Here is a 22,487-nt window from a genome sequence, read left to right on the forward strand (position 1 = left end):
TGGGAGACCCGGAAGAGGCTCCTGGCTTCAGATGGGCATAGCATCGACCGTTGTGCTCACTTGCGGAGTGAATCATCGGATGGAAGATTCTCCTCTCTGTATATCCTCCTTTCCAATAAAAAAAATAATAAAAATAAATCTTTAAAAAAAAAACACACAAGATTCACATCATTGGACCCCACGTGGCATCCAGATTAACCACTATCCAACCTCCACCTTCGTTTTGCCCTCCTTGTAATACATTAGCATAGTAAAAATCTCTCCCCTTGCACTGTGACAGTTCGCAGTTGCTGTTGCTCCAACAGGAGTAATGGTACAAGCTGAGAAAGTAGGCAGATCCCTATTTCCTGGAAGTCACTGCCCCTTCGCTAGAAATGAATGACGGTTCTGCTATTGTGACCATTTGGGGAGTGAATCAGTGGATGAAAGAGCTTTCTGTCTCATCTCTCTGTAAATCTGTTTTTTCAACTAAAATGAATAAATCTTTTTTTAAAAAGATGTGTTGCTTTATTTGAAAGGCAAATAACTCCCCAAGTAACTGCAATGGCTAGGGCTGGACCAAGCTAAAACCAGGAACTTGGAACTTTGTTGGGGTGTCCCATGTGGGTGCCTGCGGCCCAAGCACTTGGGCCATTTTCTGCTGTCTTCCCAGGCACATTAGCAGGCAGTAGGATCAGAAGTGGAGCAACCAGGACTCTGTTCATATGGGATGTCAGTGTCACAGGCAGTGGCTTAACCCACTGCATCGCAACATTAGGCCCTGTAGAAAATCCACTCTATAGAGCTGGCATTTGGCTCAGCATTTAAGATGTTGCTTGGGATATCACCAACCCACATCAAAGGGACTGAGTTTGACTCCTGGCTCCATTTTTTAAAAGATATATTTATTTTTATTGAAAAGGCAGATATACAGAGAGAAGGAGAAACAGAGAGGAAGATCTTCTGTCTGCTGATTTATTCCCCAAGTAGCCGCAGAGGCTGGATCCGCACCGATCTGAAGCCAGGAGCCTCTTCCAGGTCTCCCACATGGGTGCAGGGTCCCAAGGCTTTGAGCTGTCCTTGACTGCTTTCTCAGGCCACAAGCAGGGAAATTGGATGGGAAGCAGAGCCACTGGGATTAGAACCGGCACCCATACGTGTGCAAGGCGAGGACTTGAGCTGCTAGGCTACTGTGCCAGGCCCTTCTGACTCCACTTCTGATTTCAGCTTCCTGCTAATGGCATCCTGGGAAATGGCAGGTGATGCTCAAGTCCTTGGATCCTCACCATGCATGTGGGAGGCCTGGGTAGAGTTCTGGGCTCGTGGCTTTGATCTGACCCATCTCTGGCTGTTGAGACCATTTGGAGAGTGAACCAGAGGATGGAAGCTCGCTGTCTCTTTCAAATAAAATGATGATAATTTTGAAAAATCTTTTAAGTGCATTTCATGGAATGGGCACTTGGTGAATTCTCAAGAAAAGTTAGATAAGTGGTGACTCAATCAGCAAATGAGTGTGTTTCCTGGTGGGTGGTAAGTCCACGTAGATGTGCTGGTGACCTCTGCTAAGGGTGTCTTCCTGTTATGGAGTAACAATAAATCCAAACTTCTCCATCAGCTGAGCTTGCTCCTTTGTCAAACCACCTACCAACACTAAACACTACGTAAGTGAAGCAAGTTGTGCAAATGTAGCTTCCAAAGTTGCTGGAAAGGAATCCCCCTTCCCCCATCCTGTGGGCATGCTTCTCCCGTCCCCCTCATTGTGGAACCCTTAGCTAGGGAGTGCCGAGTGGAGGGAGAAGAGCAAATGGAGCTAAGAGAGAGGGGAAGGAGGTGAGCTTTTGGGCACACAAGGGTTCTTGGAGTCTTGCATTGGGTCAAGAGTTGGTCTGCTTAAACCTCAGAAGGTGGGAGAACCACATCCTGGTCTCACTTACCTTCTCACCCCTCTCACCTTCTCCACCACTTGAGCAGTATCCTGCTCCTCACACTTGGGCAACCAGCCAACAAGCTCCCCAGCTTCCTGGAGCCCCAGACAGCCCAGCCCACAGTGTCTTTGCTCTGTGAGAAAGCAGGCATGGAATGCCTGAGATCCCTGGCGGTCCTTGGCAAGTGATGGACAAAACCTGCTGGTACTAAGAAGCTCCCCAGGCCTGGCCGCTGACCTGAGGCCTGGCCACGTGCAGTGGATCGTTCCACCTTCCCTAGACCTGCTGCAGCTCCACCTCACCAACCGGAACGTCTGCTAACATGGCCTGGAGGCTGTTGCTCCTCTCTATCGTGGCCCACTCAGGTGACAGGGTGTTTGTCAAGACCTCGAGGGTATGGGGCTGGGAGGGAAGATTGGGAGAGACTGCATTCAAAATGCTCCAGGCGCACAGGTTTGCAGGGGCCAGTGAAGACAGCTGTGGACTCTCCCAGTCAGTTTCTTCACTTGGTCACCTGCTACAAGGGTCAGGTCACACTTGGGCCTTTTCCTCAGCCATTTTCCTACTAAGATATAAGAATCGGTAAAAGTGCTGGGAGGAAAGGGCCAGCTTTTTAAATATTTGTTTGTTTTTAAAATTTATTTATTGGGCCTGGCATGATGGCTCAGTAGCTAAATCCTTGCCTCACGAGCATCAGGATTTCATAAGGGTGCCAGTTTGTGTCCGGCTGGTCCACTTCCCATCCAGCTCCGTGCTTGTAGCCTGGAAAAGCAGTGAAGGATGGCCCCAAACCTTGGGACCCTGTGCCTGAGTGGGGGACCTGGAAGAAGCTCCTGGGTCCTGAATTTGGACCAGCTCAGTTCTGGCCATTGTAGCCATCTGGGGAGTGAACTAGCAAACTTTCTTTCTGTCTCTCCTTCTCACTGTAAATCTACCTTTCCAATAAAAAGAAAGAAATTTTAAAGATTGGGAAGTGGAGCAACTGGGACATAAACTGGTGCCATATGGGATGCCAGTGTCTGCATAGGTAGAGAATTAGCCAATTGAACCATCGTGCTGGCCTCCAGGGATTTTTAAAAAAGATTTATTTAGGGCCCGGCATGGTGGCCTAGTGGCTAAAGTCCTCGCCTTGAATGTGCCGGGATCCCATATGGGGCCTGGTTCTAATTCCGGCAGCTCCACTTCCCATCCAGCTCCCTGCTTGTGGCCTGGGAAAGCAGTTGAGGATGGCCCAAAACCTTGGGACCCTGCACCCGTGTGGGATACCCGGAAGAAGTTCCTGGATCCTGGCTTTGGATCGGTATAGCATCGGCCGTTGCGCTCACTTGGGGAGTGAATCATTGGATGGAAGCTCTTCCTCTCTGTCTCTCCTCCTCTCTGTATATCTGCCTTTCCAATAAATAAACAATTTTTTAAAAAAAGATTTATTTATTTATTTATTGGAAAGGCAGATCCATAGAGAGGAAGAGAGACAGAGAGAAAGAGCTTCCGTCTGCTGGTTCACTCCCCAAGTGGCTGCAACAGCTAGAGCTGAGCTGATCCAAAGCCAAGAAACAGGAGCTTCTTCCAGGTCTCCCATGCAGGTGCGATTTTGTAAGGATTTGTATTGTCCTCAACTGCTTTCCCAGCCTACAAGCAGGGAGCTGGATGAGAAGTGGAGCAGCCAGGTCATGAATTGGTGTCCAATGGGATCCTGGCACATGTAAGGCAAGTACTTTAGTCACTAGGCTATTGCACTGGTCCCTGAAAATTTTTTAAAGTTTATTTTTATTTGAAAGATAGAGTTGCAGAGAAAGGAGAGAGAGATGTTCCATTTGCTGATTCACTCCCCAAATGGCCACAATGGCTGGAGTTGGATCAGTTTGAAGCCAGGAGTCTAGAGCTTCTTCTGAATCTCTCACATAGGTACAGGATCCCACGAACTTGGGCCATCCTCTGCTGCTTTCCCAGCTCATTAGCAAGGACTGGAGCAGCTAGAACATGAACTGACACTCATCAAGATGCCAGCATCATAGGTGATGGCTTTACTAGCTATGCCACAGCGCACCAGCCCCCTGTGAGAGATTTTAATCATCAGTTTAATTCGTCAATATGGATATGCTAAATTGGAAACTCAATGTGTCTTCCCTGGAGATTGACTTAACTAATTAGCTTTAACAACAACAAAAAAGTGGCAGTGATTTGCTCTAAATGCCAATCATATCAAAATAATAACTGGAAGAATGTGATTAAGGATACTAGCTAGCTAGGTTCCACATTTCATTAGTGAGCTTCAACTTCACTGTGGCAGGTTCAGTTTGGACCAAAGAAGTTGCTGGTGAATGTGGCTAGAGAATGACGGAGTGGGTGAACATGAGAAGTGATACAGAAAAGTGGAGGTTGAATTGCAGCTTTGTGACAGATTTAAAGTGGTGGGGAGGAAAGGGTTTAATGAGGCATGTAGGATGCCTGTGCCCATGCCACATGTGGGCACAGCTGGGGAACTCCAGGCTGAGCTCTCTTGCCTTTCCTCCTTGGCCCACTTGGGTGTGTGTCTCTCTGGTCTTCTTTCTGCCCCAGGATGCTGTACTCTCTGGGTATCCCAACCCAGTGAGGTTCAGTCCCAAGAGGGCACCACTGCCATCCTGCCCTGCAGCTTCAATGCCACCCCCGGGAAACTGGCCATCGGCTCCGTCACGTGGTACCGAGATAAGGCGATTCCAGGGAAGGAAATGAAGAATGAATCCCCTGAGTTCAGGGGCCGCCTGGGCCCTCTTGCCACTTCCCGGTTCTCCTATGACCACCAGGCTGAGCTCTACATATTGAACCTGCAAGGCCATGACACCGGTGTCTACGTGTGTAGGGTGGAGGTGTTGGGCCTGGGTGTTGGTACAGGGAACGGGACTTGGCTGGTGGTGGAGAAAGGTGAGGCAGTGAAGAACCCCAAGGCCCAGCATCCCACGGAGTCAGGAGCCCTCCTTTACCAAGCCCCTTCTCTCCAAGGTCCAGACCCTTCTCAGTACCAGGCCAGCATGGGCCTACTCCTCCTCCGTGCTGCATTGTATGCCTTCAGCTTTCTCCTTGTCGCCATGGGCAGCACATTCTACTACCAGAGGAAATGTGAGTGCTGGAGCCAGGGGCTGTGGGGCAAGCTGGGGGAGGGACAGACGTCCAGAAGGAGCAAGCTTCCGGGCTGCTGAGGGTACTGAGTGGCTCCTGTTGTTTTTTCCACCAGGCCACTGTCCCCTGGGAACACCGTGCTGCTCTTGGATGGTCTCTGAGGAGTGACTCTAGACACCGCACTGCTCCCTGGCCTCAGGCTTCTTCAAGAGGCCCCAATAAATTTGTCTCTGGCCTGTCATTACCTCCTGTGAGGACTTTTTGTTGACCACATGTCCCAGAATGCCTCTCTGCAGGTTGCCCTGACTTTTTATCCTCACCTGGAATGGTCCAAGGAGAGTTCCCAGCAGCGGTGCCTGGAGGCCCCTCTCACCCCTGCTGTGGAGCTCAGACACCCCTGTCGCAGACCCGGGAGAGAATTGTGATCCCCAATTATTCCTACTCAGCCATTGCGCACTGTGGCCCAAACACCCACTCCTTTCTGGCCTGCATGAGAGTTCATGCCCCAACCTGCTACCCAAACTTGGTGGGTGGATGGGTAGATGGGGCATGTCGCTTGGGCTTTGATGGTGACCACTGTGTTGGGGGCTGGCGATGAATTGACAAAAACCAGAGAGACATGGGTGACATGATCATATTCTTTACTGGGAGAACCTCAGGGTGGCCCTGCTCGCTTGCTGGGGGTGAGGCAGGTGTCCTATGGGTATGAGTGAGTGCTCAGGTGGGCTTGCTTTTAGCAATGCAGGCGTAGTCAGCATTGGGGTCCTCCTTGATGCTTTTTTCTTCTCCATGGTCAAGGTCAGTGCCCTTTCCACTTTGTACAGGCAGCCTCTGCAGAGACGCATAGTGCAGCTCTGGCTCTGCTGACAGCTGGGCCTGGGCCTGGGCAGAAGGCAGCAATGAGAGGGGGTAAGGAAGGACTGCCCCTACCTTCCCATTTTCATGTCCTCTCTGCCACTGCTCCCTTGCTCTCTCTCCTGGCCTCACAGATTCTCTTAATTTCCTTACTCCTTTTTGCTGGTCTCTCTCTTGTCCTTCTGTCTCTCTTCCCCTTCTTTTTCTCCCATTTTCTTACCCTCAGGTCATTTCTTTCCTTTCCTCCTCTTCTTACTTTCCATTTTACTGTCCACTTTTCTTGGATTCCCTTCTTTCTCTCTCTTCTTCTTCTGGCCCCAGCCTCTGTCCCAGTCCACACCGCCATTGTCCCGCGTTGCCCACTCCCGGGCCCACCTCTGCCCTGCCCCCAAGACTCACCCAGCTCCGCGCCAGCCGATTCACTGCAAGAAAAGCAGCAGCTCAGCCCAGGCCCCTCCCTGCTCTCCCCACTGACTCCCCCACACATACTCGTCCACTTCCTGCAGTTCCCACCATCTTCTTCCTTTGGATGCTCTTCTCTCACACCTCCCTCCTTCGTCCTGCCCCTTCCCACCCTCCTCCTCCATCATACCCAGAGCCAGTCAGGATAAAAACTTCTGGAACAGCTGTGTAGCACATTGCTTAAGGGAGCAGGGAGGGCAGGCGGGTGGATCTCACCTCTCCTATGGAGCTGACACAGACAGGCAGATAGAATGACCATGGCCAGGAGCAGGAACCCCGTGAGTCCCAAACCCGCGTAGAGGTAAAATTTCATATCATCTGGGAAGAGGATTAGTGTTAGAGTGCCCGCTGCTCACGCCTGCTGGCCCCAGCCTTCTGGCTGCAGCAGTTCTCCTCTCTTACTGTCTCAGAGGTGGAAAATCGTCCTCTCCGAGATTCCTCAGTTCAGCTCTTGCTTTCTCCCCTCCTCCCTGAGGGCCACCAGCTCCCTTGTCTCTCATATGAAGCTGTCCAGTACAGGTGGCACTTCCTTATTCCTGGAAGGCTCCAATACCTGTTCAGTTACCACACACTACTCCCTGAGCACCCACAACCCTCCCTGCACTGGAGGGAGGACCCTTACTTACTCTGGTTATCCATTGCAAGCTGGCATTAGGCTGCTTGGGGACTGAGCACTGACCTGGAGGCTAAATGGCCTGGGGCTGGTCATGTGTCCCAAGTTCCTCATCTGAAGTTAGGGGCCTCCAGTTTTAATCATTCTTCTAGCTGAGGCACTTCATTGTGCTGTCCCTGGGCTGGGCACTTCTCATTCGTCACCAGGCATTCCCATAATCACACAGGCTACTGGGGTTGCACATTTGCAGGCTGAGGAACCCGAAACTCAAGTCTGCACTTTTGCTAGGACATCTAGGCCAGGGTTCAGGGCTAGCTCTGCCCAGCTCCAGAGTCTACCCACCTGTCCTCTGACCAGGCAGTTTGCGGGAGCCTCTGCAGCCAGAGGTACGTTTCAGAGGCTGGTAAGAGAGCTGGTGGAGGGAGAGGAGTGGGGTCTGCAGTGAGCATGGGTATTGGGAAAGGAGGGTGACCGGATGCAGTCCATGGCTACCCAGGAGCTAAGAGCTGTCCCCCAGCCCCAAAACAACTCAAGAGAGTGGGGCACTGCATGTCTGAGCTGAGACTGGGGTGTGGAAGACTGTCTGGGCCCCTGCAACTTCCCCTCAGGAACTTCCTGCCCTCCAACCACGGGTTCCTGTTTGAGGGCACACGGTGGTATGGGGGGGCACTGACATCACCTCAAGAACCAAATGTACCCTCTAAGGGCTGAAATGGAGATCCCGTCAGGTTTCTAAGGAATGCTGGGATGTGGGAAGTAGGGAGCAGAGTGCAGGTGGAGGGGGAAGTGTGAAGGGCTCATGGCCAGTAGTGCCCTAAGTGGACAGTGTACCATGTGGGGGCAGCAAGAGCCCACAGGGTCCCAGGAACCCCCGGCCTACACAAAGTCTCTCTTCAGCTCAGCCTTATCTGGCTCTGTGATGGGTCTGTCCATTAGTCAGTATTCCCAGCTTATCCAGAGCTGGTGGCTTAGACACACTCCAGATGACCAGAGCCACCCAGGTGGTGATGAGAAGTGTTGACATCCAGATGTTCCCATCCCTTCTTCGGCTTTAATGTCTTCCGGAGCCTGGGTGCCTCCCCAGTGTGGTGGGGAGAGGAAGTTCCACTCTGAGAGTTGGGGTTACAACATCTTTCCTTTCACACCCTTGGGATGGTCACTAAGGGCTCCAGTTTCTCCCCAGCCTGCTCCCACCCCAACTCAGCATCATTTTTGCTCCTGCCAGAGTCGTGGAGATCAGAATGCCCACCTCTTCCAGGTGCCTTTCCTGATGGACTTTTCTGCTTTGCGCTGAATCTGCCAAGAGCTCAGGATCCTGGTGGAAGTGTGTGAATGGTACCCCACCCCCACCCACCCCGCCAGCTCCCACATGAGACAGGGAGCTTTAGCAGGTTTAGCCTGGTGGTCTACAGCTGAATTCATCAGGGTGCTTGATGAAAGGAGGCACGATGAGCACTTCTGATAGATTTAGAACAGAGTTGATGAGAAGCTGGTGAAGGAAGATATGGTTCATCCCAAAGGGCTTCCTGCAGAAGGCAATTTTCTGGTAGTAAACTCAGATAAGTCAGAGCAGTGGTCTGAGGCCTTCTGTACAGATATCTAGGTGAAGACCTCCTAGTGGCATGGCTATGGAGAGGTGGCCAGGTGCTGAGGTATGTACCCCCAGGCCTGGGGAGATATGCGGAGGCAGTGGGTGAAGAGGAGCTCTGGTGTCTGGTCCATCTGTTTTTACCTTTCCTTCTCTACATTTAATAGCTTTCTGCTGCTTCTTCCCCCACTGCACACATGTCCCCTCCTCCATGTTCCCCCTGCAGAACATTAATGTATGACATAGTCTAGTTTTTTTAAATGTTATTATTAAAAAGTTCAAATGCAGATAGAAATGGGAAGAGTGGAGTGAACATATCTCTACCACTTAGATTTACAATGAGCAATTTGTACATATTTGTTGTTACTTATCGTCAATCACTCTTTTTTTTTTTCAAATAAGCATCAGTACTTTTCATTTCTAAACCCCTTTTGCATGCTAGTCTTTAGCTCCAGTTCAGTACTTGTTTCCCCATTTCTTCTTCTTCTTTTTTTTGACTATAGGAAGACACAATTTTCATATGGGGAAATGCACAAATCTAAAGTCAGTCTAAAGTCAGGATTTTTTTTTTTTAATTGCTTTGTGGTTAAGTCTCTGGGGCTAGACTGCTAGAATTCAAATCCTGACTGTCATTTGCTGTGTGACAAGTTTCATTTCTCTTCTTTTTCTTTTCTTAAAGATTTATTTATTTATTTGAAAGACAGAGGGAGGAAGAGTCAGAGCTTCCTTCTGTTGGTTCACTCTCCAGGGCTGGGCCAGGTGGAAGTTAAGAGCCAGGAGTTCCATCCTAGCTTCCCACATGGATAGCAGAGGCCCAAGCAATTGGGCCCTCATCTGCCACCCCTCAGGCATACTAGCAGGAAGCTGGATCAGAAGCAGAGCAGCAGGGGCTGCACCAGCACTCTGACTAGATGTGGGCATCTCACATCTGCATGCTGGCTTAACCAACCTGCTGCGCCACAATGCCTGCCCAACCACAAGTTTCTTAGCCTCTTGATGTCTCAGTTGCTTCTGAGTGTTTTGGTCAGACTCAAATGAACAATTACTTATAACGTGACCGTTTAGCTTGGCAGAAAAGATGCCCCTGTCTCACCTTGGCATAGCTGAGCTCAAGTCCCAGCTCTGACTCTTGACTCCAGCTGCCTGTTAATACAAATGTTAAGAAGCAGCACCTTCTGTGGGAGACCTGGAGAGCATGCCTGGCTTCCAGCTCCAGCCACTGTGGCCTTTCAGAAAGTGAACCAGAGGAAGGGACCTCTCCCTTTCTCACAAGCAAATACTCAAGAAAGCTCAGCAAAGGCTAAGCAGTTTTTATTTAATGTTAAAGTAGTTTTATATAATAATAACAGTACTAAAAGCTCTGTTATGACCCCAACACAGAAAGGGAGATGATCTGGGACCACCTCCAGTAACCTTGGACTTGGTCTTTGTTTTCTTAGCTCTTGACACTTGCTGCCTACCTCTTGCACTCATTAGGTCCTTGTTAGTGTTTTTGCATATTCGTTCCTTCGTCCTTTCACTCATCCATGCACAAACCTCTAGTTCTCCTGCTGGAATGGGCTCACTATGGATCGTGGAGCTCTCTGGGAGTGAAGCCTCTCTCTTTGCATCTACATCTACTTTTGCAGCATGGGAGTTAACACCCCACTCCCATCCCTCTGGAGCGGGACGGGGAGCGCACAGCACTGAGGCAACATCCCCCTTCAGTGGTTGTGGCTGTGGACGTGCTTAATGCTGCCTTTCTCACCAGGTGCTAAGGGGTTTGGGATAAGCAAGGGAGTGGGAAGACATAAGTCTGGTGTGGCGTGGTTTATTTTGAGTAGCCCATTCAGCCCCCAGGACCTCTTGCACAGCTCTTGACCTTAGGGACGTTGATGTGGCCCGCCCTCCATTCACTTCTGAATTAGGTTGCAGAATGCACTCCATCCTAGAGATCTGCCACTTTCCTGCCTGCCCTGAGCCTCCTTGCTGGGTCACAGGTCCCTATGTTTGCCCTCTGAAAGCTGGTCTCATTACCCCAACTCCTCCCCCAGTTCAGAGAACACAGGCATCGCTGTGCCCCACCCCAGCTCTGGGTAAACAGGAAGCTGGGTGAGGGGAGCACGGCTGTGCGGAAAGCCCCAGCCAGGTGTGTGGGTCTGCAGGGAGGGGTGGGGGTGGGCCCACCACGGAGGTATGAAAGCCCTCCTGCCCTGACCCTGAGGCAGAGTCTGCATGGGGGCCCTGGAGCTGGAGGGCCGGGGGAGGAGGCCCCAGGGGAGGGGCTGCTTCCTGCTGGCTGTGGCAGGGGCCACCTCCTTGGTGACCCTACTGCTGGCAGTGCCTATCACCATCCTGGCTGTGCTGGCCTTGGTGCCCCAGGAGCAGGGAGGACTGGTGAGTGGTTCCAACAGGCCATGGAGGCTGCCTCTTGCCGAGGCCTCTGCCTGCCGGGGTCAAGCTGGCTGGCTAGCTTCCCTCAGTGGGCATGCCCTTGAACATGCCTGGCCTTTTGTGCTGTTGACTTGCTTTCCAGCCTTCTGCCACACCCTGTGTCCCCATATCCCCAAGCCCCTTCTTGGCTGTGTGTCTTCTCTGCCCGCCTCTGCCCAAGGGCATGTCTCGCTTGCACTCCCTTCCTGAGAATGTGTGTTGGGGATAGTGCTGGCATCCCCAGGCCTGGAGCATGGGTCCCTGCTGGGAGGGTGGGGCTGATTATCAGCTCAATCTAAACTCTGTACATGGTAACCCGGCCCAAGCAGGTCCCAGAGGCAGCTGATCCTGGGGCCCAGGCCCAACAAGGAGTAGGTAAGAGCGAACCATTGCCTCCTAGATGCTGCGACACCCCCTCCTGGGGAATAAGAGGGGATGCCCACTCCCCAGCACCAAATAGCTTCCCATCCTCCCCATCCTTGGGCTCCCTGAGTGGAGGAATTAAATGGGGGAACAAGCATGGGTGGCCTCTGGACCCCACCTGAGGACTCTTTGTCCCTTGCAGGGTTTCAGCAGCTGCCAGGGCAAGGGGACAGGGAGGTGGAGGACGATGTGGACCTCAGCACTAGGCTGCCCGCTGCCCACATCATAGGTAAGCAAGGATTTCTCGACCCCAGGTCTGAATTGAAATAGCCCAAGAGCGCCAGCACTACTCACCCACAGTTAGGCTCCCTTTGCTCTGCTCATCCAGGACTGGGGTTTCCCATCTACCCCACCACCTCTCATACCTCCAGCGCCCACCCTTCTCTTCCGCTCAACCCACAGTTGTAGCTCTCCACCCCTCCCTGCCCAGAGCGTCCCACCACAGCCTCCGTACCCCATATTGCACTCTCTACTCGGCGCTATGTCCAGAGGCAGCACCTCCACCCCACACAGCCCACCTTGAGGCCTGCAGGAGCTGGGGCAAAAGCTCCTATGGTCTCTGCCCCAGCCCTCGCAGCCCCCAGGCCCGGACCGCGCCTCTGAAAGGCTCGTTTCCCACCGGCCCGTCCCTCCGCAGGCTCTTGGATGAAGGGACAGGGACTAGGCTGGGAGGCGAACAAAGAAGAAGCTTTTCTGCGGAGCGGGACGCAGTTTTCGGGCGCAGCCGGGCTGGCGCTCCCGCAGGACGGCCTCTACTACCTCTACTGTCACGTCGGCTACCGGGGCCGGGCGCCCCCTGCCGGCGGGGACCCCCGCGGCCGCTCGGTGGTGGTGCTGCGCAGCTCGCTGTACCGCGCAGGGGGCGCCTACGGGCCGGGCGCGCCGCAGCTGCTGCTCGAGGGCGCCGAGACCGTGACCTCCGTGGTGGACTGGGACGGCAGGCGCGAGTACGGGCCGCTGTGGTACACGAGCGTGGGCTTCGGCGGCCTGGTGCAGCTCCGGAGGGGCGAGAGGGTGTACGTCAACATCAGTCACCCGGATATGGTGGACTACAGGAGAGGGAAGACCTCCTTCGGGGCCGTGATGGTGGGGTGAAGGTTGGCCCCCCCGCCACCGTGACCGTAAGAACAGTCTGCAGGAGGAGAGTGGAAATAAAGAGTGTGAAATTGCTGTGCCGACCTTGAGGCGCTAACGTGTCTTCATCCTGGAGTTGGTTAAAAGTTCTCTTAATTTTTCATGCCACCTGTTGGGTGTGGGTTTTGCTCTGAAAGATAGTGACCCGCCCAGCCTCTCCGTTCCTGCCTCTGAACCACCAGGCCCCAGCGTTGGTCTGGTTGGAGGGTAGAAGGAAGGAGCTGTGCTACAACCCGGTAACATCTGCCAGCGCCCTGACTGTCATTATAGCATGGCTCCCCACCCCGAGGTCTGTCATTGCTCCTAATCATGAGAGGGTCACTTAGGGGAAGGCAAGTGCCACTCAGAAGGGGATAGCAGCACTGTGAACCCCTAATCAAGTCGTTCCTACCCCATGGCAACCCTTCTCCACCCAGTAGTGGGCGAGGCTTGTGCAGTGTGAAGAGGCTGAAGAAAGAAAGCAGGGTCAGGTGCCAAGTGGGGCTGGGGAAAGGGAAGAAGCAGTGGTGCCCTGAGACCTCAGGGAGAGCCTGAGGCTGAGGGCGTGTGTGTCGGGGTGGGGTGTGTGTGTGTGAGGGGGAAGTTGATGCCCCAGGGTCCTGTGCTGGGTGGGATGGAAAGACTTCACCCGTGGTTCACACTTTAGGTCCTCTTTCCCCAAAGTGGGCAATTGTGGGGCCTCCTGGGGTGAGAAACAACGTGACTGACCCACCCATGATCAAACTTTCAGCCTGCGGTTGGTTGGAGGAGGCAGAAGAGAACCCACGTCCCCATCTAGGTCACCCCGTGGGTCCCAACACCTCCGCAGTAAGCCACATAGTTGGTTTTCCCCTGCCTAGCAACCTGGGTGGAAGAAAAACCCAACTTCTGAGCTCACAGGGGGCTCCCTTTCCTTGGGGCTCCATTGCCCTTCGTATTTAACTGCATATCTGTGTCCAGAGCATCTCCCTGCAGGGGAACAGATGGCAAAGATTGTTCGCTTGGCTCAGTAGGGTGCTTGTCACCCATGTGGGAGATCTGTTTTGAGTAGGGTGCTTGTCACCCATGTGGGAGATCTGTTTTGAGTTCCCGGCTCCTGGCTTCATCCTGACCTGGCTATTGAGGCATTTTGAGAGTGAATCAGAACGTGGATGGTTTTTCTTTCTCTCGAGTAAATTGTTTTAAGATAAAACTTAGCTTATTTATTGGGAAGACAAAGTTAGAAGGAGAGAGAGAGAGATCTTCTATCTGCTGATGCACTCCCTAAATTGGCAGGGCTAGCCCCAGGCCAAATCTCAGAGTTTGATTTGGGTCTCCCACATGGATGCAGGGACCTAACTTCTTGGGCCATCTGCTACTGCTTTCTTAGGCTCATTAGCAGGGAGATGCATTGGAAGTGATACAGCCAAAATAAATGAATGAATGAATGAATGAATAAACAAAAATGGAAGTGATGCAGCCAGGACTCAAACTAGTAGCTATATAGGATGCTGGCTTTGTAGGCAGGGGCCTAACCATGACACCACAACACCAGCCCCAATATATATACATATATTAATCCACTTTAAAAAGATTCATTTGTTTTTAGTGGAAAGGCAGATTTATAGACAGGAGACACAGAGAGAAAGATCTTTTGTCTGCTGGTTTAATTCCCAAGTGGCCGCACGGCCAGAGCTGAGCTGATCTGGAAGCAGTAGCTTCTTCTGGGTCTCCCACATGGGTGTGGAGTCCCAAGGCCTTGGGCCATCCTCAACTGCTTTCCCAGGCCACAATCAGGGAGCTGGATGGGAAGTGGAGCAACCAGGTCATGAATTGGCACCCCTATGGGACCAGACACTTGCAAGGCAATGATTTAGCCACTGAGCCATTGCACCAGCTCCTTTAAGTCCAGTTTCAGCCAGGAACACTGCTAAGTCCATTTAGCAAAAACTCTCTGCATTCTATTCTCCATATCTGATCATCTGCGTTTTTATTTTGTTTTTAAAATGTGAAAGGTAGGGAAAGCACATAAAGAGAGTGCTCTGTAATCCACTGACTCACCATTCAAATATCCGTTAACAAGCCAGGGGTGGCAAGGAGCTAGGAGCTCAATCCAGCTCTCCCACATAGGTGGGGGTATCCCAACTCTGGCATGATCAACTGCTGCCTCTCAGGGTACACGTTACCAGGAAGCTGCGATTGGGAGCACAGCAGGGACTTGAATGCAGGCACATTGATAATGGGGTAAAATGTCCCAAGTGGTATCTAACTGCCACTCTGTCGTCCCCCGATCATCCTCAATGTCTGATCAAGTTCCTCACCAGCTGCCAGACGATGTCTGATCACCTTGGGCCATCTATATCCAGATTCCTCTTGGGTGAGTTTAGCCAGAATCTCCCTGATCCCTACACCTCCTCCACATACTTCTGCCTTGCATCTTGGCTTTTAAGTCTCATTTGCCCTGGCTGTTTGTGAGTTGCGCTCCATCTCTCTTCCGGCAAATAAGGCCCTGTGAAAGTAGTCGCTATACCTATTGTGACGGTCCTGGATAAAGCCTACTGAGGAACATGAAGTAATATTTTATTTTTCTTTAGCAGGAATGCTTTTGTCTTCCCAGTTTACTCACTTCACCCATTTTATTCATCATTCACCAAAAATGATCAGTGAAACTGAACTAGCACATGGCTATTTCACCCATGGATTACTCCTCATTGCTTATTTTCTGTAGTCTCTTCTATTTCACCCACTGACAATTGGCTGTGGTTAACCAAAGAAAGGCAGAATTCAAGGATTGTCTCCCTTGCAGGTGCTGAGCCCAGACCCTCTATGTGGTGGATGTTCCTACTGCCTTTGATAGATTATGGGAGATGACTACTGCAGGTTGTTGTTGGGATGGGGCTGAACAAGAGACCTGGGCTTCACTGATCTGGAGCCTAGACACCTGAATCTCTGGAAGTCCCTTGGCTGTGATTCAGGTACCTGAGAATGTGGCACCTCCCCTGCTCTGTCAGGCCACAATAGCAGGAAAGAGCTGCAGGACTTTCCCAACAGGGATTGGAATTCCCAGAGTGGGAAATTCCCAAGCCCCAAGGGAGAGGTAATTAGATTTAGGCTCCTGCTTCCTGGGGCAGAGGGGATATTTATGTGTCTGTAGGGTCTCTGGGACCCCAGGAGTCTGGGATCCTCAGGATCTCAACTCCTGTAGAGAGAGCCAGCTTCAGAAAGTGGGCTTCCCCTCATGCCCCGCCCCCAAGAAGAGACAGATGAAGAATCAATTTCAAGAGAGACTCGGGGACGGGCATTTAATCTGTGGTTGAGACTTGTGGGTCCCATGTTCAAGTGCCTGGGTTTGATTCCTGGTTCCGCCACTGAGTCCAGCTCCCTGCTGCAGATCATGGGATACAGTGGTGAGGGCTCCAGTGTTTGAGCTCTTGTCACCCCACATGGAAGACCTGGATTGAGTGCCTGACTCCTTGCTTCAGCATGTGAAAAGAAAACCATGGATAGGAGCTCTTTCTTTAGCTATCTCTCTACTTTTCAAATAAACAGAAGAAAGAGGGAAGGAGACTTGATTTTTTTTTTTAAAGCAGTCTTTATTTCTCGCCACTGACCAGTAGGGCGATTACTGACACAGCTCCCTTGGGGAGCAGAGGTTTAGCGATGTAGCGACAGTCAGTCACCAAATCAGCATTATGTAGACAACTTGATTAGATAAATATCTTTTCAAACACATAAGCCAATGGAAGCACAGAGGCCAGGAGACCAGGTGGAATCACCCTATGGTTCAGCTGTTTTCACAGAAAACATGTATGAACTTAGGCTGCTCCTACCTGGGTACCCCAGGACACTCTGTCCTTCCAAATAAATACATTCATCAGTAAATAAATAAATAATCAATAAATAATAAATAGTCAATCATCACAAGTGAAATCATAAATAGAAGGGGGCAGGCAAGGGGTGGGCTCCACATCTCAGAGAAGAGTGCAGAAACATCTGAGCAGAGGAAGACCTGGCTCTGTGCGTGTCAAGTTGTAGGTGAGGACTTCTCAGGGGCTATTCTGAAGCGTCTGTCCAGAACCCACAGCTCCCTGGCCCCCACATTCTAGATGTCCCAGGTTGAAGCCAAGGATCTGAATCTGAAGTCCCCAGTGAGTTCTGGAGGCCTCAGCTTGAATTCTGGGTGTGGCCAGTGCCATACAATCCTCACTGCCAGGTGCAGGTGCTTGAAATTGTAAGCTTGAGGTCTGAGCCCCTGTTTCCCTTTCTAAGCCAGAAGCTCAGAAGGACTGAAGGATGGCGTGAGGGGGCAGGGGAGAGGTGCGCGGCCAGTCCCCTCACAAGGCAATGATGCCAAAGTACACCTGCCCTGACTCGGCCAGGTCAAGATAGTCGGGCAGATTGACTTCGGTGCTGAGTCGGTCTCCCTTCTCCAGCTGGAAGACTCCACCCTGGTAGATGGGCTCATACCAGGCCATGGGCTCAGTCCCCTCGGGGGTCTCCTTCTGGCAGGGGCTCTTGATGGCAGAAAGGAGGTTGACCTTGTTCGGGTAGGAGACAGCGAAGCGGCTGACCGTGTGAGTAAGGAGCAAGTAGGAAGGGCAGGCTTGACCCTTGAAGAGCACCTGGGAGTAGACGAGGTAGAGCCCATCCCTGGGCACCACCAGCTGGTTGTCTATCAGCTTCAGGCCATTGGCCAGGAGGGCGTTAGCGCGCTGGCTCAGCCACTCAAGTTGGCCCTCCTTTTGTGGGTTTGCTGGAGGAAAAGAGAGGGAGGGCGGAGTGAGTCAGTGTGACTCTGACAGTTCGCCCTCCACATCCTGGCCCCCAACTTCTGCCCACCCTCACATCCGGTTCCTGCCCCTCCATAGGCCTTCCCACATCCCATCTGGCCATGGGGTTCTGAGCACCCCCAGGAAGCTGTAATGTTCCCTGGCTATTTGGAGCAGCCCAAGGTTGTGACTCACAGTGGCCCCCAAATCTAGCTGCCCCTCAGCCTGGTTCAGCCCTCAGTTCTCCCTCCCAGTCTCTCTTGCTCCTTCGTGTCCAAGATGTACATTCCAGACTCTTACCTACTACGTGGGCTACGGGCTTGTCACTTGGGGTGCGAGAAGCTGATCCTGGAGAGAAAAGAGGGAAAGAGAAAGTTTAGATCCCCTTACCCTTTCTGGACAACACCTTCCTACTTTTATCTCTGTTCCTTCTCTCCTAAAACCCAAGCTCTAAACCCCACATCCCCCAACTGCTTCCACCTAGGACTACACCGCCCAGTCCCCTAAACCCTTTTCTCCCTCCTCCACAAACCCAGAGTTGTAAAAGTGTTGAAGATACTTACTGAGGGTCTGGGCCAGAGGGTTGACTAGATGGAGGTTCTTTGGGAACTGCTGGGGGAAAGGGGGAGGATTAACATCGGGGAATCACTGCAAATGAACAACAGCTCATCCAACTTTGTGCTCTGCCCTCTCTTCATCCATTCCTTGATCCTCCCTCCCTTCCTCCCTGCTTCCCTTCCCTCCATTCAACAACCCCCTCATGAAGTACTTCATCCCTCTTCATTCCCCCGCCTCTCTGCTTATCTCTATCTTGCCATCTCTGTCCATATCAACTGATTTTTCCTTATTGCTCTGCCCACAGCCCACATCTCTCTCCACATCTTCCATTCTGTAAACATATCTGCTTGCACATTCATTCATTCATTGGCTTGTACACAGCCTGTGTTGAGGGAGCACCCTCCTCCTGTCTTCGGTCCCCAGCTCTCCCCACATCTCTTTTTGCTGTGCACCTTTCTCCCGCCCATCAGTACCCTCAACTCCCGTCAGCTCTGTCAGGGTGGCTGAGTGGAAGAGAGGCCGGCACAGTACTCACCTCTTCGCCCTGAGGGCCGATCACTCCGAAGTGCAGCAGGCAGAAGAGCGTGGTGGCTCCCGCCACAAGCAAGAAGGAGAAGAGGCTGAGACACAGGCAACGCTTGGAACCTTGGGAGGCCTCTGTCTTCTTGGGGAGCTGTCCCTCCGCCAGCTCCACGTCCCGGATCATGTTTTCAGTGCTCATGGTGTCCTTTCCCGAGGAAGGTGGTGGAGCCAGGGGGCTGTGTGTGTGAGAGAGGAAGACAGCAACTTCAGCTGGTGCTGCTCTGGCAGGGTAGCGTCTAAGAGTTACTGATAGTGGGGCTTCTGGAGTTGCCTCTCTCCCTTCTAGCTGGTCCCCGGTGTCCTCACTGAGTGAGCTTCTCTGGCTGGCTGTGCAGACGGCTGCCTTTATAGCCCGCGGGCCAGAGGAGGGCGGGGAAAGGCTCTCGTTCAGCGAGTGGAAAACTTCCTTGGTGGAGAAACCCATGAGCTCATCTGGAGGAAGCGGTAGTGGGCTCTGCACCTTCTCTCTCGGTTTCTTCTCCATCTCCGGGGCGGGGGTTTGGAAAGTTGGGGACACCCAGGCATCGGGGATACTCCTCGCCTTCCCTACCTGGATTCTGAGGGAACGTCTTGAGTCAGTTGCCAATGTGTGCACCGTAGTCTGGGGAGCTGGTCCTCCCTGCTCCCGCCCCCTACAATGCTTGCTTTGGTGGGGAACAAGTTTGTGGGCTGCTGGCCTCTGATTTACAGACAGGACTTGTGTTGTGGTAGAACTTGCAACAGGAGGGGCTTCAGGTGGCTGAGTTCTTGAGTGGGAGGAGCTAGAGCAGAGAGGAAAGTGGTGCTGGGTCCCAGACAGGTGTCTGAGTCCCTGGAGGCGGCGGGGGGGGGGGGGGGGGGGGGGGAAGGGGGGGGTTGCTGGAGGCCAGGCAGATCAGGGCGTGCATGGGGCCCCTGGCAGGGCTTGGTGAGTGGGCGTGTAGCAGGGACAAGTCTGGGACAGCCCCAGAGGGAATGAAATCAGCCCTGGGAATTCACACCCATCTCTTGCTCCCCAGGCCCTTGCTTCTCCTTTCATTCTGATCCTGGATCTGCATTACTGGTTTCAATCTTGGCTTCCAAGGGAATTCTGGAATCCAGTTTTTTTTTTTTTCACCATCCCCTGCAGGTCCACAAAAGCCTGCCATATGCCACACCCCTGGGCCTGGGGGCTGTCACACTTCTCAGTGTCCTGTGCAAGAATCACTCCTTCATCTGCACCCTCATTTCCCGGGACAGCTCTCATTTTGTGGGATCATTTCTCCCCAGAGACCTCCTGTATCCCCCATCCTTCCTTGTGTCCATAGCTCTTAGAGACCCCTTCCCGTCTCCCACCCCTGCAAGTCCCCAGGCCACCCTTATTCCTGCTTTCCCAGTTCATCCTTAGGTTTCCCTGCAGCAGGTTGACTGCCACGCCCATGGGACCTGGCTTCACACCCCTGGCTCTCCTGGGGTCTCTTCTCTTCAGCTGTGTGGGGCCACACAGCTCCTGACACACCTCCACACCAGCCATGACCCCCCCGGCCCCGCCCTGAGGCCCTCATCCCTCTCTGCACCCCACAGAGAGGTCTGGGAAATGCTCCCTTCCCAGAAAGAAGAAACAACACAGGCAGACAGCGTTTCAGAGAAAATAGGTTTATTGGGCTTCACCGAGGGTGCAGATGTCGCCCTCTGGGGTGTCTGGTCAAGCAGTGGTGGCTTAGAGGGCCTTTCGCTTCCTTCTAAGGCCCCTCAGTTCCTCAGACCTATTCTCTCTCCCTCTAGGTGAACCTTGTGCCAATGCCTTCTCACTCTCTTTCATCCCTTCAGCCTGCTCAATGCTCTCTCTTCATGCTCCATAAATAAATAACTTAAATTTCCCCCTTTATAAATAGTCCCCCTTCCCACTTCTAGTCTTTCACTCAAGCTGCCCCATATCCAGGTCCTGGCCCCACTAGACCGGTGGGAATGGAAGAGCTGCTCTGTGCTGGGAATTTCTAGGCAGAACATTGGGGTGGTTCAGGGGGGTGTGGTCCCCTGGGGTGCCTGGAATTCCTTCTTTGACAGCACCAGATGACTTGAGTGCAGAAGACTTGAGACTGTTGGAACCGTCAAAGGGCGGGGTGGAGAGGTGCGATGATCCTTGACACAGGATGGAGGCAACATAGGAGAAGGCCTTGAAACAAAAAATTTTCCCCTTCCTTTCTGGATCTTTCTAAGGTCTACAGAGCAAAAGCTCCAAAGAAGACAGTGCTGGGGCTGAGGAGTAAGTGGGAGATGCCGTCAGTGTGGGTGGACAGCTGGTCTCCCTTAGTGAGCAGGAACACGGCGCCCTGGTACACGGAGCGCACCCACGGGCCCTGTGGCCCTGGGCACACGGACTTCTGGGCGCTGAGGAGAGGCACGTGGAAGGAGTACTGGGAGGAGAAGAGGTGGACCTCATGGGCCAGGTAGAGGGGATTGGGGACGGTCTTGGTGGAGCAGCCCTCCCCGGAGAAGACCACCTGGGAGTAGACGAAGTAGAGTCCACTGACAGGGACCAAGAGGGAGTTGTTGCTCAGGGAGAAGCCATGGCGGAGAAAGGCCCGATCGGTGTTGGCCCTCCAGCGTAGCGAATCATGTGTGTTGGGATCTCCTGGAAAGAGCCACAGGGGATAGGGATACAGGGTCAAGGGGCTAAGTCAGTGGACTCATTCCTGAGGAAGTAGGCTTGGAGGACTGAGAGCCAGGGTCATTGTTAGGGGTAGGGAGTAGGAGGCGGTGCTGGTGGGCTACTTGTATTTTTAGCGGAGTTGGGGAGGGTATGGGTTGTACTTGGGTCCCTGGATGGGGTGTAACAGGAGACCCGGGGGCTATGTGTCTAAGGGTCAGGTGGATGTTTACCAACGAGGTGAGCAGCAGGTTTGAGAGTGCTGTGGCTGAAGCGCTTCTGGACGTGCTGATGGGCAGTCCGGGCAGCTGAGGACGGGAAACCAGCACCTGGGAGCCCCTAGGGGAGAACAGAGCAGAGGGAAGCTGTGGGGTTCAGGTCCAACTGGGTCACCCCATCAGCTCCCGTCCTCCCAACCGCCTCACCTGGGCCCCTGGCAGCAGGGCTAGCAGTAGCCCCAGAAGGAGGGGGAGGTAGAGACGTCCAGGTGCTGTCATGGGGAGAACCTGCAGGGAGGGAGAGAGAGAGAGAGACAGTGAGTGGGGCGGGACCCACAGCGGAAGAGGGACCTCCCGCCCGACCGCCTGCCTGCTGAGACAGCCACCCCCAAAGACAGGGCGACAGACAGAGAAGAAAACAGACAGAGATACAGGCAGGGAAGCCCCGAGGTGAGCAGAGGGAGGCAGAAAGAGAAAGAGACAGGCAGGAAGGGAGCAGAATGCACATGATAGGGTCGGGGTTGTCGGGGGAGGGGGAAGAGACAGACTCACAGCTGGAGGAGCAGACACTCAAGGGCAAACCAAAAGCAAATCCGCCAAGGCCCAGGCTTAAGCAGGCAGGTGGGAGGGGTGGGGAGAACCCGGGCAGGAGGCGCAGGAGGGGCAGGGGCCCAGGTGGCCCAGCTAGGAGGCGAGGAGCTGGCTCCTGGAGCAGCCCAGGGAGCTGGGCAGTAGAACCTCACCTGCTGTGTGGGGACCCTGGGCCCGGACGCGCGGGTCCCTTTATAGAGGAAGCGGCAGTGGCAGCGTGGCAGGCGGCGGGCGGGTTCTAGGTCGGGGTTGGGGCCCGGGGAAGCCCCCAGGGTGTAGAAGATGCTGCTGTTTGAGTTGAAGGCAGGAAAGGCTGGGGCCTAGGAGGGAACCACAGGCGAGGGGCTCGGGCAACTGATTTCTGGGAAAGGGAGCGGGGGTCAGGGGAACCGTGGGCTGGGCCCTCCGAGTAGTGAGGTCAGGCCCAGGAGTTCCAGGGAAGGCACAGGAAATTCGGGGAGCAGCTGAGGTGCGGGCTGGAGACCGGGTTCTCTGAACTGCATGCACCCCTACCCTCCTGCTAACAGGATGACCATGCAAGCTCCTGTGCCTCCGTGCTTGCATGTCCCAGCGTTGGGCACTTCCTGGCAGGTTTCAAATCACGACATTACCCCCTCCCATATCCCCTTGTGTGGGACACTTTGCTGTGGACCTGTTTTCTGGGGAAAAGGAGCCTCCTTTCCCGCTCAAAGTGTCCTGGGTTGAAGATGAAT

At 53.3% G+C, this 22,487-nt stretch overlaps 5 protein-coding genes across 15 annotated transcripts; 2 read left to right on the forward strand and 3 right to left on the reverse strand.

The window, feature by feature from the left end:
• Positions 1–1,988: 1,988 nt before the first annotated feature.
• On the forward strand, positions 1,989–5,244 carry NCR3 (natural cytotoxicity triggering receptor 3). 3 transcript variants are annotated; one of them, XM_040988666.1, is made up of 4 exons: positions 1,989–2,269; positions 4,464–4,808; positions 4,887–5,003; positions 5,119–5,244. In XM_040988666.1, exons 1-4 carry the CDS (start codon positions 2,227–2,229, stop codon positions 5,169–5,171), a joined length of 558 nt encoding a protein of 185 aa, XP_040844600.1. In that variant the 5' UTR covers positions 1,989–2,226; the 3' UTR covers positions 5,172–5,244. The 3 variants fall into 3 exon arrangements, with proteins under 3 accessions (XP_040844600.1, XP_040844601.1, XP_040844599.1); XM_040988667.1 differs by having other exon boundaries at positions 4,893–5,003; XM_040988665.1 differs by having other exon boundaries at positions 4,464–5,003.
• A 383-nt stretch (positions 5,245–5,627) lies between these two features.
• LST1 (leukocyte specific transcript 1) lies at positions 5,628–9,718 on the reverse strand. 5 transcript variants are annotated; one of them, XM_040988670.1, is made up of 4 exons: positions 6,956–9,193; positions 6,537–6,638; positions 6,258–6,280; positions 5,628–5,885 (listed from the first exon to the last, which is right to left on the reverse strand). In XM_040988670.1, the coding sequence occupies exons 1-4, from the start codon at positions 6,957–6,959 to the stop codon at positions 5,721–5,723; spliced, it is 294 nt and encodes a 97-aa protein (XP_040844604.1). In that variant the 5' UTR covers positions 6,960–9,193; the 3' UTR covers positions 5,628–5,720. The 5 variants fall into 5 exon arrangements, with proteins under 5 accessions (XP_040844604.1, XP_040844605.1, XP_040844603.1 ...); XM_040988671.1 differs by having other exon boundaries at positions 7,000–8,666; XM_040988669.1 differs by having other exon boundaries at positions 6,947–7,012.
• Positions 9,719–10,670: 952 nt separating this feature from the next.
• LTB (lymphotoxin beta) lies at positions 10,671–12,534 on the forward strand. Of its 3 annotated transcripts, none has more exons than XM_040988664.1 (4): positions 10,671–10,904; positions 11,270–11,308; positions 11,499–11,585; positions 11,994–12,534. In XM_040988664.1, the coding sequence occupies exons 1-4, from the start codon at positions 10,736–10,738 to the stop codon at positions 12,449–12,451; spliced, it is 753 nt and encodes a 250-aa protein (XP_040844598.1). In that variant the 5' UTR covers positions 10,671–10,735; the 3' UTR covers positions 12,452–12,534. The 3 variants fall into 3 exon arrangements, with proteins under 3 accessions (XP_040844598.1, XP_040844597.1, XP_040844596.1); XM_040988663.1 differs by having other exon boundaries at positions 10,672–10,897; positions 11,263–11,308; XM_040988662.1 differs by having other exon boundaries at positions 10,675–10,897; positions 11,254–11,308.
• Positions 12,535–16,310: 3,776 nt separating this feature from the next.
• TNF (tumor necrosis factor) lies at positions 16,311–18,672 on the reverse strand. 3 transcript variants are annotated; one of them, XM_040988676.1, is made up of 4 exons: positions 18,311–18,672; positions 17,781–17,826; positions 17,518–17,565; positions 16,311–17,201 (listed from the first exon to the last, which is right to left on the reverse strand). In XM_040988676.1, the coding sequence occupies exons 1-4, from the start codon at positions 18,494–18,496 to the stop codon at positions 16,783–16,785; spliced, it is 699 nt and encodes a 232-aa protein (XP_040844610.1). In that variant the 5' UTR covers positions 18,497–18,672; the 3' UTR covers positions 16,311–16,782. The 3 variants fall into 3 exon arrangements, with proteins under 3 accessions (XP_040844610.1, XP_040844609.1, XP_040844611.1); XM_040988675.1 differs by having other exon boundaries at positions 17,781–17,829; XM_040988677.1 differs by lacking the exon at positions 17,518–17,565 and having other exon boundaries at positions 17,781–17,829.
• A 1,283-nt stretch (positions 18,673–19,955) lies between these two features.
• On the reverse strand, positions 19,956–21,969 carry LTA (lymphotoxin alpha). Its single transcript, XM_040988592.1, has 4 exons — positions 21,927–21,969; positions 21,391–21,471; positions 21,199–21,304; positions 19,956–20,950 (listed from the first exon to the last, which is right to left on the reverse strand). The coding sequence occupies exons 2-4, from the start codon at positions 21,460–21,462 to the stop codon at positions 20,538–20,540; spliced, it is 591 nt and encodes a 196-aa protein (XP_040844526.1). The 5' UTR covers positions 21,463–21,471; positions 21,927–21,969; the 3' UTR covers positions 19,956–20,537.
• Between the last annotated feature and the right edge of the window lie 518 nt (positions 21,970–22,487).

This window comes from Ochotona curzoniae, unplaced genomic scaffold (genome assembly GCF_017591425.1).
Source record: "Ochotona curzoniae isolate NIBS_2020 unplaced genomic scaffold, NIBS_Ocur_1.0 contig_4951, whole genome shotgun sequence".
NCBI classification, from domain to species: domain Eukaryota; kingdom Metazoa; phylum Chordata; class Mammalia; order Lagomorpha; family Ochotonidae; genus Ochotona; species Ochotona curzoniae.